The sequence below is a fragment of the Myotis brandtii genome, unplaced genomic scaffold (genome assembly GCF_000412655.1).
Source record: "Myotis brandtii unplaced genomic scaffold, ASM41265v1 scaffold604, whole genome shotgun sequence".
NCBI classification, from domain to species: domain Eukaryota; kingdom Metazoa; phylum Chordata; class Mammalia; order Chiroptera; family Vespertilionidae; genus Myotis; species Myotis brandtii.
In genome coordinates, this window is record NW_005370286.1 from 3895651 (window position 1) to 3910181 (window position 14531).

Below are 14531 nucleotides of genomic sequence, written 5' to 3' on the forward strand. Positions count from 1 at the left end.
GTGTCCTTTTTTTTCCCCGCCCTTGACAATCCCCTGGCCTCCCCTACCCCCCAGTGTCTTATGTCCATTGGTTATGCTTATATGCATGCATACAAGTCCTTCGGTTGATCTCTTACCCCCTTCCCTCCTGCCCCCCAACCCTCCCCAGCCTTCCCGCTGCAGTTTGACAATCTGTTTGAGGCAGCTCTGCCTCTGTATCTATTATTGTTCAAAAGTTTGTAATGGTCTCTATTATCCATGAATGTGTGAGATCATGTGGTATTTTTCCTTCATTGACTGGCTTATTTCACTTAGCATAATGCTTTCCAGTTCCATCCATGCTGTTGCAAATGGTAAGAGTTCCTTCTTTTTTACAGCAGCATAGTATTCCATCGTGTAGATGTACCACAGTTTTCTAATCCATTCATCTACTGATGGGCACTTAGGCTGTTTCCAAATCTTAGCTATGGTAAATTGTGCTGCTATGAACATAGGGGTGCATATATCCTTTCTGATTGGTGTTTCTGGTTTCTTGGGATATATTCCTAGAAGTGGGATCACTGGGTCAAATGGGAGTTCCATTTTTAACTTTTTGAGGAAACTCCATACTGTCTTCCATAGTGGCTGCACCAGTCTGCATTCCCACCAGCAGTGCACGAGTGTTCCCTTGATAGAGACGGTTTTTATCCTTAGTTTGCTGATTAGAAAACCGACACTGAACTTAGGTTATTCTGGAAGCAGAGGCGATTTGATTGTAGAGCTGGTTCTTTTCTCTGCTGTGCTGATTTTATAGAAATGCATGGTAAAGCGTTGCATTGCTCTACATCCATGATTCTCAGTATTGCTGTGCATTGGAGCCACCTGGGAAGCTCTGTGCTGGGCCACACCACAGAGTTTGGTCTGGTGAGGGCCTGTGCATTGGGACTTTTAAAAAGCTCTGTAGAGATTCTGGTGTGCAGAGTTTGGGACCATTTGTTTAAATGTTAGGATGCAGAATTACAAATTAAGTTTTGAGAGTTTTTTTCCCCCCAATTTTTCCTTCAATTGTTATTTTTTTTCTAACATTCAGGGGAAAAAAAATGCTTTGCTTGAGAATTGACCAGGACCTTTGAGCCTCTAGAGTTAGGTATGCTGTAGGGTTCATGGTTCAAAGACTACCCCCACCCCAAACAGTGTTGAATTGAATTTTCCATTTTCAGGAAGAGGGGTTGGGAAATCATGGGCCTCCTGATCCTCTGATGTAATCTGGGGAGCTAGAAGCCGGGGCTGTGGGCTGGAGATAGGGAATAAAGGCTGTGTCTGATTCCCTGAGTAGATCTCTCCAGGCTTCCCAGGAAGAATCCATGGAGGCTTCCAAGCCGTTTCTAGGAGATTCTTCCTGATTCCCCAGAGAGGAAGCACCTCTTGTGCTCTAGAGCAGCTACTTGAGATATATTTAGATTTAATATTATTGGGGAGGAACTAGCTCTCCCAGTTGGAATGGGCTGGGCTTTCCTGAGAGATTCCCCGAGGGATTCAAATTATGATCATAGATGAAGGGCCAAAGCCAGACAAGTAGAGGACTAAACATCTTATTCTGGTGTAAGGTACACAGTAGGGAAGGGCAGGATGCTTTCCAATGAATAATGCTTCTGTTTGTATTTCTTTTCAGTGTCAGTTATTAATTCAGAACACATCTTGATGATTAATAGCCCTTACTAAAGGAAATATGTTTGCATTTCTGTCTTACATTTTAACTAGAAAACTCAATCTTGTCAATACTTTCATGTACTCAAGTAAGAGAGGACTTTATTTTTTAGTCTTAAGAAGAGAAAACATCAGCAACACCATGTTTCCCTCCTGTGGACTTTGGACCACGGCTGCTCTTTGTGTGTGCATTGTACTAACATTTTATATGCACACAAACACATGAGCTAAAGAAGGTAATGATAGTTGAGTAACACTAAAAAACAACTCATTTCTACATTAATGAATAACAGATACCTCAATGAATTAGGATTCCTTTTCTCTGCTATGAATTCGAACTCTTTTTATAGAAATAATGGGAACCTATTTTGAACTTTCTTTTCTTGTGTATCATTAGAACTCTGTACAGATAGAAACACATCTTGAACTGGCTTAATTAAGCAAGAGAAGAAAAGAGCAGGGATTTGTTACAGAAGGATTGGAGAATCCCATCCATTCTGTGTGCTAGACACAGTTCAAGAATGGGCTGGAGCCATGTGGGAAACCCTATCTCCACTGCTTTTCTCTGCCTCTCTCTACACATCAGCTCCATTTTGGGCGTGGCTACATACAGACCGCCTTCCTCACTTCCTCGATCCAGCAGTGGGATGTGGTCACGAATAGCTTCTGTACATCCAGACCTATGGAAAGAAGCTCATCTCTCTGATCCAGCCTCCAGATTTCTAGAGAAGGGGTCCAGCTGCCCAAGCTTGGGCCCTGTGCCTAATCCCTGGTCTAAGTAGCTATGGCCAAAGAGATAGGATGTGTTTTGGGGATCGAGGCTGTTCCCATGGGAATCACGTGGAACAGGGGAGAAGAGTGGCAGTACCAGAACAGGGGAATGCTGGGCAAACAGACCTTTAAAGAGTGTTCACAGCACAGCAACAAAGAAAACATTTGCTTGAAATTAAGTGCCTTACTTAAGACAATCAAACTGATTTTGGGCTTAATCTGTGCTGGTGTTTGATCTTAATTCCTCTTATATTTCTTATCAGTGACAATTAGCATTCTCACATACTGCTGGCTGTAACCCAGGCATCAGGTCTTACTTAAAGTAACAACTTTAATGTTAAAAGTGTAAATAAAAGCCTTCTTTCATGAATCTTCTAGTTGTTATTTCCTGCTGTGAATGTTGATGAGTATGTAAGACAGAAGTGCCCTTCACTTGTCTGTTGTTTAGAAACCCAAGATACTCATTTGACTGCTGTTAAAATCACTGTTTTTACATTTTGCCTTAGCTAAATAAAGAAAACAAGACATTGAAAAGAATCAGCATGTTATACATGGCCAAGCTGGGACCAGATGTAATAACCGAAGAGATCAACATTGATGATGAAGAACCAACTACGGATCCAGAGGCTACCGCTGAGCCATGTGTCTCGGTGCAGTGCCAGAAGCAGATCAAAGGTGGGACCCGGGGCTTAATTATTGAGCTTGTTTTCGATAACGTTTCCCAACCCGGGTTGCACATTGGAATCACACGAGAACTTTAAGAAATACTGATGCCTGGGTTTTACCTTGAGAAAATTCTGATTTCAGTGTCCTCACGTGGAGCGTGGTTGAAAGTCAAGATAGGCTCTCACCTTTGTGTTTCATGAGTTGCTTTCTTGTTTGGGACTAGGCCCTTTTGAAAGCACTGTCTTGACAAACAGCCCAGTTCGTCTATAAACTTCTTAAGAGTATGGACTGTATGTTAAGATATTTTTGGTGAAATTATAATGCAGTGAAAGAGTGAATAAAAATATCTGTAGTCAACAGCTCCTGGTTGTGGTTCCCTGTTGGAATCTTCAGGGAAGATTCCTCCCCAAATCGCTTAGTCTCTGCCCTCAAAGAATGTGTCATGGGATTCAGGCAACGAGCTGTACGCAATACGCAGTATGAAAAAACTGCGTTAATTAGCAGGCAAGGTCACATGATACATCTATTAAATACACATTTATTTTATTCATAGATACATTGTGGAAGTGAAAGACATCGAAAAGCAGATGTTGGTTCAATAACCAGTGGGGTACTTGTGGTTAGCGCACACCTCAGAAGCAATACTTGTTAGCTTGGTAGGCAACACTTCAGGTGGAAGTTCAAGGAGAAAGTACAGTCAGCCCTCCATATCCGTGGATTCAACCAACGGCAGATAGAAAATATTTGTCCTCCATATCAGTGGCTTCCGCATCCGTGGATTCAACCAACGGCAGATAGAAAATATTTGGGGGGGAAATGTTATGTTGTTGCTGACAGGTACAGTGTAGTTTGACCTAAGGTGGTTGCATCTGTACTGACTATGTACAGAGCTTTTTTCTTAAACAATACAATGTAAGAACTATTTACCTAGCATTTACATTGTATGAGAGATTATATCTAGAGATTATTTAAAGTGTACCGGAGGACGTGCTTAGGGTGTGTGCAAATAATACGCCGTTTTATGTAGAGGAGTTGAGCGTTCGTGGATTTTGCTATCTGAAGGGGTCCTGGAGCCAGTATTTGTGGATACCCAGGGATGACTGTCTACAGAAAGTCATCTTTAACTGACTCTCCGCTCCCTTAACCTGGGACAAAATAAGATTTATGTTGGTGAGGAGAGAGAGGGGAAGGTTAAAGGATGTTCTTTTGTCCACAATCCTCCCTTCTGTTGGGTCTTGAACAGTGTGGTCTCTTGTTCTTCCTTCAGGAGTGGCCAACCAGTAGAGAGAGTGATTTTGAAATAAGTCTCTGAGAATTCCTTCAAGCTGGGTTCGTGCAAAAAGTTTGATTTAACTTATAAATAACCACATAATGGGTTTCTTACTGTCCTGGCAGGAGGGTAAGAAATTAAGAGTAGTTCAAAACTCAGTGACAAAACCAGAAGCCTGGATATAAATTTGAGGACCCTGTGCTAATAATCCATGTACATGTCTTTTTAACATTTGAGTGGCGGAAGTAACTTTAAGCTTTGCACTTACAGTCACTAATATTTTCATTCCAGTAACACAGTTTTCATTAAATCCTCGTACTAGCAAATATGAAATAAATTAAGAAACAAAACACCCACAACTCTGGAGAGAAAATTACTAGAATTAACCCTTTTTCAAATAGGTTATATTTTGAGTCAGTTCAACTAATGTTTAAGGCTATAAATTGGCAGAAAATCAGGATTTTTCTTCAAATCAAAATCTCCAAATTATTAACTGCCCAGTTGTTTATATTGTATTGTGACACGAGTCCATGGCCGTTATAAAATAAAAAAGGAGTTACTGCAATGCCTTAATTTATTTTGCTAAAAGCTTAAGCAATTTTGCTTCTGAAATGCCAGATCGTTTTCTTGAATGTGGGTTTGCTGGAATGCAAAGAAAACATGATCTGGTACATTTAACACAGTGAGTTTGCCTGATATAAAGTTATTAATAACCATGGCTGTGTTGGGGGGCTTGAAAGCTAGATTTCCATCATCCTTTGCTTCTTCATTTTCCTTTTAATTGTTAAATGACCTTGACCATGCACTGCCCATGGGCTGGCATTTTCAATTCTTCGGACAAGATTGATTTCCTCTTTTAAAAATACGTTTATTTGTATACATGTCCCCTCCTTTTTTTTTTTTTTCCCCCTTTAAAAATGCAGAACTCCGGGATCAAATTGTGTCCGTTCAGGAGGAAAAGAAGATATTAGCCATCGAACTAGAAAATCTCAAGAGCAAACTTGCGGAAGTAATTGAAGAAGTATGTATCTTGGGCCTGAAAGGTCAGATTTTGGTGTTTTCAAGGTGTTTGGGGACTAGCCATGTTAAAAATTGCCACTGGAAGCCAATGTCTGACGTGTGAACCAAGTACTAATCCTGATCTGCTCCCCACATACCAAAGGGTGTAGAGAGTAAGACCATGAGCATTCATATACCCACTACCTAGCTCCATAAATAAAACATGAAAGTAGCATTAAGTGTTCTCTATTGCCCCTCAGACTTCACTACAGGAGGCAGATTTGTGGGAGTGGTGTCTTGAGTTTAAGTCAGACACTCTATCACCGCGGGTGAAGAAGTGTGCCGCTTCTCCAGTGAAGGGCTGGCTCCATTGGGAAAGGCTGTCCCCATGTACCTCCAACCCAGGCCCATATGCTAGGTCAGCGGTTCTCAACCTGTGGGTCGTGGCCCCTTTGGGGGTCGAACGACCCTTTCACAGGGGTCGCCTAAGACCATTGGAAAACACATATATAATTACATATTGTTTTTGTGATTAATCACTATGCTTTCATTATGTTCAATCTGTAACAATGAAAATACATCCTGCATATCAGATATTTACATGATGATTCATAACAGTAGCAAAATGACAGTTATGAAGTAGCCAATGAAAATATTTCATGGTTGGGGATCACCACAACATGAGGAACTATATTAAAGGATCACGGCATTAGGAAGGTTGAGAACCACCGTGCTAGGTGGTAGAATGGTTCAAGTAGGTGTTTGGAGAAACTTCTTCCTTTTCCTTGTCAATTGTCTTCAAGAGCAGGAGTACACAATTGCCTTTCTTTGCACGAGGCTTCAAGGATCTGCCTTTGCAATCTCGACCTGACGTCTGTCAATGGTTCTCAGATCCTGTAGCCCAGAGCTTCCCAATCGATGTGCTGTAGCCCCTTGATATCCCTCCGAGGGCTGACAAGGGGGCCAGGGTATTGATCCCCTTCAGCGAGCAGCCTCCTCCAATGACCTCAGTGCCCAGACACATACTATCGCTTTCTTAAGGGCCATCATGGGAAAGAGACTGGGAAGCAGTGCCCACCAACCGGGTGCTTTCATGGATTGTGACAACACATCCGAATGAATGGGGAGAAGGACGATGGCATTTTGGAAATAGCATTCCTGGTGGCCGTGTTATACCAGTTACTAATTGAAACCAAAATAAAAAATACAGCTTACACCCAAAGAAATCAGTTCAGAGACGCTCCGAAGTACTGCTGGATTCGGAGGCCCTTCGGGATCGTGATCTTGGTTTGTTTCGTGAGTGTAACCATGGGAGAGAGACAGGAAACGCATTCTGATGCACGCCATTCCTCAGTTATGATTATCGGGGTTCTCTCCCTGCCACTGAGAGGTGGGGTTGGAAGCCAGTTCAGAAGTTGTTTTTGTTAGGACTGTTTCAGACACTTCGATGCACGCCATTCCTCAGTTATGATTATCGGGGATTCTCTCCCTGCCACTGAGAGGTGGGGTTGGAAGCCAATTCAGAAGTTGTTTTTGTTAGGACTGTTTCAGACACTTGAAAAATATTAAAAGCGAAATAATGAACATCTATGTGCCTACAATCTAGCTTAATACATAAAACATGAAAGTAGTGTTGAAACCGTGGCATCTCTCTCTCTCCCCAATTGCATTTCCCCAAACAGCTACTCTTCTGAACTTTGGTTTTATCTTGGCAATGCACGAACTGACATTTGTACTACAATCCATAGCGCTTGGAGTGTTTTAAAGCTATATTCACACCCTGCATTTTTAATTCCACAAAATGGAATTTGAGATTTATCCGCTTTGATACATGTAGCTTTACATTTTTGTTTTTAACTGTCTATGATATTCTCTTCTCCTATTGATAGATGCCAACAGTTATTTCAGAAGTTGTTGGGGAAAATTATCATATGTATTCTATTTTAGCCAACAGTCATCCAAGTTGAAAATACTTTTTATTTCAAAAATTCATGGATGTTTTACTTAAGCCAAATAGCATCAAAACTTAAAAGAAATACCAAAATTGAGTATTGGCTCTCTAAATGATTCATGTATTTTCCAAGTGCTCTCTAGTTGGATTTTTGCATTAAAACTATGAACCATTCACACTGGCCACTTAGAGCACTACCATGTTTGGGGCCCAATGCCAAGGCCAGTTGGAATATGTAAATACATTCTCTGCCAGTTGTCCATCCTAGCTGAAGTAGCGACCTTCGAGGCTCTACGAAGAGCTGTAATACAAGCCTATGCAGTGAGGCCAATCACTACTTTACAGTGTTAGTTTCCTGTTGAAAGTTGAACAGCAACTTGAGTATCACACATCGCCATATGTCCTGTCTTACCGCTGTGGGTGCTTTCTCCCCTCAAAATCTCATGTTTCTAGGTAAATAAAGTGAAGCAAGAAAAAGATGCTTTAAATTCAGAAGTCCTTGAACAGAGAAAAGTCTTAGAAAAATGCAATAGAGGTATGTGTTTCCACTCTTTGTTTCTCAAGTACATGTGTAATTTATTTTGTGTACATAGATTTCGGGTTGTCTTATACCTGTGCCTAAAGGTTCTTGCAGCAAGAATCTTCTCCTGTATTGTGTTCTCCTAACTCATAGCAAGGAGTCTCTCTCAATTCGATTCTACCCCCCGCTTTTGAGTCTTGGGACATTTACAAGTGCTTTTACTTAAGAAACACAAGGCCCACTCATTTTGAAACGCAAAACCCAAGAGAGCGGACTTACTATGGTTTTGTCCTCTTTTTTCCCCCTTCTTTCCGAGTGCAGAAGGTACAACACTAAAAGCAAATCTTTCAGATCCAGGGTCGCCCCTGTTCATGGGAGTTCTCCATCTTTGCATTATTCATGACCTGGGATTTTTTAATAAAGAACCTTGTAGTTAAGTGTGTGGGAGATGCACTCCATTGTGACATTGCCTCAACTCTTTCTACCTTTCAGAAGATAGAAATAGTGTAGAAGACTTTCTAATTTGGATGCACTGTGCTAGAAAGAGGGTTCCACAATGGTTAGCATGTGGATCTTGCCTTCAGAGACAACCTAACCTCCTCCCCCCGACCCCCATTCCAGGGAGAGACAGAGAGTTTATATAATAAATGCATGACTAGAACCAAACAGTGCTTTCAGAATCCAGGGAAGAAGGACCAGGTGAAATTCACTTCTTATTATAGTGTTCTGGACGCAGAAAAGCGTGTCAATTATTCTGTCCCAGGCTTCAGATAGTTGTAGTAGAATCTTCTTTGTTCTCCTCATGAAATGTCTCTTTTAAATAGGTTTGAAAATAACCCAGGGGCCTGTCATTCACATCCCAAACCACCTCTTATATTGCTTCCCTTGAGTAAGACTATTAGTCTTTCCCCTGGGTAGGCAGTAGATTCACCGAGTACGGAGTTTGAAATTCTATGTCATTACACAGCAAACCAGTCCTTAGTCAGTTAGGACTGAGTGCCCCGGCGGAACATTGTTTGAAAGCAGCCATTAGGGAAGCCTTTGAAAAGATTGTGTGGCTCGGACTGGGCTCAGGATCAAAAGAGCTTCACCACATGCAGGTGGAGAGACCGGAGCGATATCTGTCTACGTCGTGCAATGGCTTCGTCTCACACCCCCCCCCCTCCCTCCCTCCGGTAAAAAAAATCCGGTCTTGCCTCTATCATCATTTCACAGAATAGAGCACAAAAGGTCATAAAGTGTCATTGCTTTGCTCGTCTTTCACACGATTTTCCCTTGGAAGATGTCTGTCCTATCGTGACTTTAAAGCCACGCTCTGCCTCTGGGCCCGAATGGCCATCAGGCTCTCTCTCTCTCTCTCTCTCTCTCTCTCTCTCTCGTTTGTGTACTCGGAGAACACTTTAACATAACTTATGCCTATTTTTCTTTTTATTTACTTGTGTACTTTTATTTTGGTGGAAAGTTATAGATTCATACAGAAAAAAGGGGGGGGGGGACTCTCAGTCTTTCCAGTGCAGAGAAAAGCATGTTAACATTTTAGTGTATATTCTAACCATCTGAAAAAGCCTGTATATCCATTAAATTGTTAAATATGTTTATAGCATCTGTGGAAGACAAGATACCAGCAGAGGAAGTTTCTATTTACCCATTAGTACCTTACGAGCCCACGAACAGCCTTTTCTACTCCGTCTCCTCCCTTGGAGTTTTATCATTTCTTTTACTTACAGTTTTGCCAAATACGTATGTGTCCCCAGACAGCATATTGTTTAATTTTGCGTGTTTGGGACTTTATAAAAATGGCATATTTTCGCCCATGTACCTCTTCAGCTTTGTGTTTTGAGGTTCGTCCATGGTGAGGGGCTCTGCCGTGGTGTTTATTTTTACGGGTGTATCATATTTCATTCCAAGTCTATACCAGGATTCGTTTATCCACTATCCTATTGGTAGATATTGGAGGGTTTTTATTTTTTCCGTATTTTACTATTCCAAGTCATGCTGTTAGGACAATTCTTATACATGTCCCCTGGTGCACATGTCTAAGAGTTTTAGCAAGATATACGACAAATGTAAAATGTTATCTTTATTTCACCACCTAAGGCCAAATTACTTTTTAAGTAGATCTATAGGGTTACACTCCCGTTAGCCATGTATGTGTTCCCTATCATCTCCACACTCAATGTGTACTTTCATTTTTGCCAGTTGCCTCTTTGGTGAGTCTAAAAAGGTATCTGTGTTTTTACTTTGCGTTTCGCCGGTTACTAATGAAGATGAGTATTTTCCACGTGTTTAGGGGCCTTTTATATGTGTCCTCTTCTGTGAAATGCCTTGTGGATGTGTTTAGAACGTGGCTTTTAAAAAACAAAAATGAACTCTTTAATATGTCACAAATGTCTTTCTATCCAATAAACATGCCTCTGCAATATAATTTTGATAGCAGAATAATATTTCCTGTACATACCAGACTTCACTGATCCTTCCATGCTAGGCCATCTAGATTATTTTACTTTTTTCAGCAGCAATGCAGAGAGCAGCCCTCCCACTAAGTCTCCATATATGTTCTCTCTTAGGAGAATAAAGACATTCCTAAAAGTGGAATTGTTGAGTCAAGGAGTATGAATAATTTTAGATTTTTGAATCACATTGCCCTCCAAAAGGCTTTATCATTTTATATTCCAACCAGCAGTGGTTGAGCGTGCTGTAGAAAGAATCTTTTAAGCACTGTTTTTCACCCATATTCCTGATCATCTGGGTGGCATATTGTCCGTTTCCCTTTCCTTGTCTTCTTAAGTGTCCATGCTAGCAGTAGAAGAGTATGAGGAAATGCAGGTGAACTTGGAACTGGAGAAGGACCTTCGGAAAAAAGCAGAGTCGTTTGCACAAGAGGTAAGTATCTTGTAGAGACCTCATTTTTATTTCTTAAAGAACTTTGCAGATGACACATCAGAATGATTTCTTTAGGTTGAGTAAGAACTTACAACTTTGAATGAAGGATCAGCTGATTTAGGGAGGCAGCTACGGAATCGTCTCAGGTTCACTGAACTTGGTATCTGAAGATCTGGGTTCAGATTTTGGCATGTCAGTCAGTTACCAGCTGCATGACCTTAGAACAGTCCCTTACTAGTAGCCTCTTGGGGCTTCACTTTCACCACAGATAACCAAGCGGATTATCTGATGATACCCGGATAACCAAGTGGATTTTAAATGGCATGCTTTTTCAAAGGTATTTTGTAAACTCTAAAATGCTACATAGAGGGCCCTGGCTGGTTTGGCTTAGTGGATAGAGCGTTGGCCTGTGGATCAGAGGGTCCCAGGTTCGATTCCAGTCAAGGGCACTTAACCTTGGTTGCAGGTTCCCCCCCAGCCCAGGCCCTGGTCAGGGCTCCTGCAGGAGGCAACATCTCACATTGATGTTTCTATCTCTATTCCACCCTCCCTAAAAATCAATGGAAAAATATCCTCAGGTGAGGATTAAGCAAAAAAAATAAAATAAAATGCGACATAGAGGAAAGACATTATATTTAGGGACATTTGTAACTTGTGATGGAAGGTCCGGCTTGAGGACTTGTGTAGGTTTCAAATAGCCTTACGCATCTAGGTTACCTCTCCGTATACCATCTCAAGTAGCAGTACCATGGCCGCTCTCCAGTGCTCTCATTGTGTGAGTTGATTCCTCTCCTTGCTGTGGAACGTTGCCATGTTGTACATCCATTGTCTCAGCCTTTCACCAGAGCAATGATGTTCCTCTCATGTTAGAGATGAGCTTTGAGCTTCTCGTGTTCGGCTTACCTTTGTTGCCAGGTAGCTCTTTGGTGTCCTGTGGCTCTGGGACTGGTTTCCAGGGAAATGATGAGGTACCAGTTGGCTGAACCCTAACAACTCAGGATGGAGAGCTGATCTGCATGAGAGCTCCATCATGGAGAAACCTTTTTGAATCTGTGTACGTACTGTAGGTTGAAGGAAAGTCGCCAAGGAAATGTAAAACAGTCTTAGGTGTAAGTGTCTGTAGCGGAGAAAGAAGACAGAGCAGGGGTTATGCCGATGACATTTGAAAATCGGATTATGTGCTTGAATGTTAGCTGGGCTAGCAATGAACTCTATGCAAGGTTTAGCCCGAGAAGATTTGATTTGAAATATTATGATTCATCTTATTCAGAGAGTTTAATGAAAGGTGAGTAAATAAGGTTCTCTTATGACTTGGAAGAAAGCGAAAAGAATTGGAGTGTGTCAGCGCCCTTTGGAAAAAGCTGCAGCAATAGAAATAATGGAGCTAAATAAACAGTCGAGGAGGAGGGAGTGTAGAGGTAACATGAAGATGCCTCCATTGCGACACTGAAAATGTTGGCTGATTTTGACCTGAATGCCAGGGTCTTACTTTGAGAGACATTTTCAATTTTCCATCTGTTGTTTGTAGAGTGATTTTAGAAAACAAAGCAGCTCAAAGAAAACATGAAGGCCATGCAGTAGCAGAGAGGATAGATGAGAGAAGCAAGATTCCACTAAGGATATGAAAACGAGTGGTGGTGTGCCATGCCAGAGTGAGGAGACAGATGTTCGAGGAGGGACATGAAGAGCGGTGGCACTTACGTCACCCTAGCATCAATCCTTGCAGTGGTGCTCAGTGATTTTGCAGCATCTAGATTTGACCTGCACAATAGCGAGAAGAGAACTGTTTTTAAAGATAAAGCTAGATTAGAACCAGTCTATCTTCCCTTTTAATGGTTTACAGATTCTCAGGTTTTTAACAGATAACTGCTGCTCAAAGATTACATGACTTAGTTTAATGAGATGTACTGCTGTCTTGCATTTTGTGCTTTGTGCAGTCAGCAAACATCTTATTAAACCAGACACTGCCGACAGTGGGAATATAATGGTGAAGAAGGCAAATAGGATCTCTGCCCTTGGGAGCCTACTGTCTAGAGACTTAGAAGTGAAATTTTAAAGTTCATTTACTTTATATATTTAATTAGGAAAGGAATAGATACATATGCGCCTTGTAAGAAATACAAACAATTCTCAAATGTGTAAAGTGAAAAATGTTAAGTTCCTTCCCCACTCCTACTCCTACTTGTCCATTTAAAAAAACAAAAATGTGCCCTACTGGTTTGGCTCAGTGGATAGAGCGTTGGCCTGCGGACTGAAGGTCCTGGTTCAGTTCTGGTCAAGGGCACAAGTCTGGGTTGCAGGCTCCATCCCCAGTAAGGGAGCGTGTAGGAGGCAGCCGATCAGTGATTCTCTCTCATCATTGTAGTTTCTATCCCTCCCTCTCTGAAATCCATAAAAATATATTAAAAAATGATGATAAATAAAAAACAAAAATGTGACCATCCATTTTGGATACAGCAATTCCAAGTCAAGATGGTGATGCATCAGGGATTTGAGCCTCCCTAGTCTAGAAGAATCAGCTAACAGCCTCTGTTCCAGTAATACCACTACTACTGTTAGTATTAATGGATTTTAAAGCCATAATACAGTATTAAAAATGGACATGTAGGGCTCAGTTATTGTACTTGGTTGGGGCAAGCGTAAAGGTTCTGAAGATTGTATAAAAGTTATGAATGAAATCATGGCAACCTTTACTTCTAAAACCATTAGACTGTGTAGGATTCAGAAAATTTTGATAAAAACTCCATCACTTTCCTTTTGCTCAAGTTTCTGTTGAGATATGTGAGATTGACTGGTATATACATGTTCGTAATTAACTTCTGCAGATGTTCATTGAACAAAACAAGCTAAAGAGACAAAGCCACCTGCTGCTACAGAGCTCTGCTCCCGACCAACAGCTTTTGAAAGCATTGGATGAAAACGCAAAACTCACCCAGCTCCTTGAGGGAGAGAGGATTCAGCACCAACAAAAGGTACTGATTTTCTTCTGGAGTCTACACACACACACACACACACACACACACACACACACGTACACACACACACACACACACACTGAGAAGAGTTGGTCTGGTCACTTAGAGTTCCACATTTTGCCTTACTAAGTTACCAAGTCTGTCTTTTTTATCTTTTAGAAAAACAACAACTACCAAATGAATTTAATTCAGTGGCCAACAAAAATGTATAGTGCATTATTGTAGACTTTAAATTGTCCCAAAGGACAGAAGAAGGGAGGGAAAGAGATACAACTTGAGAAGAGCTTGGATAACGCATCTAACGCCCCCTTTGTTTGACTGCGTTTTGGGGAGACCGTGTGCACTGGAGAGTATTAGTCTTCGAGAGCCTGTGGGAGGGTAAAATAGGTTTTATTCAAACAGGGAGGAAAAGCCCTTGTTGGTAGTAATTGTTTGCTTGGAGAAAATATCTGATTTTTGTAAACTTGCACAAATGTGTATGTTTAAAGACTTCCTAAGTGGTTATTTCCGTTTGAGTAGAGCCGGTCCAGCTAGCACCGCCTACCTGGGTGTGCTGGGCAGAAAGGTTAGTCAGCGTGGCAAGTTAGGGGGGTGGAGGACGGGGAGAGGCCAAGAGATAGAACAATGGCTTTCAAGTGAAAGAAACGGCCTCAGAAAAATTATGTCAATATTTAGACTGCTTACAGTGTACCTAGTTTGTGAAGGAAAGGATGTTAGCTGCTACTCATGATCATTTGTCAAAGTCTCTTTAAAGGAACAATATTGACATTTATCCTTGAAAATTTCTGAAGATTTTAAAAGGTTGGACATGAGGTAGAGTTGATTCCCACC

At 41.4% G+C, this 14531-nt stretch overlaps 1 protein-coding gene across 2 annotated transcripts in view; it reads left to right on the plus strand.

The window, feature by feature from the left end:
• Positions 1 to 14531, plus strand: part of SHTN1 (shootin 1) — an 89549-nt gene that overhangs the window by 35040 nt on the left and 39978 nt on the right. For both annotated transcript variants that reach the window (XM_014550572.1, XM_005879684.2), the window contains 5 exons: positions 2943 to 3111; positions 5296 to 5393; positions 7776 to 7857; positions 10631 to 10725; positions 13551 to 13697. In XM_014550572.1, coding sequence (XP_014406058.1) covers positions 2943 to 3111; positions 5296 to 5393; positions 7776 to 7857; positions 10631 to 10725; positions 13551 to 13697 — 591 coding nt within the window. The remainder of the gene's footprint in view (positions 1 to 2942; positions 3112 to 5295; positions 5394 to 7775; positions 7858 to 10630; positions 10726 to 13550; positions 13698 to 14531) is intronic.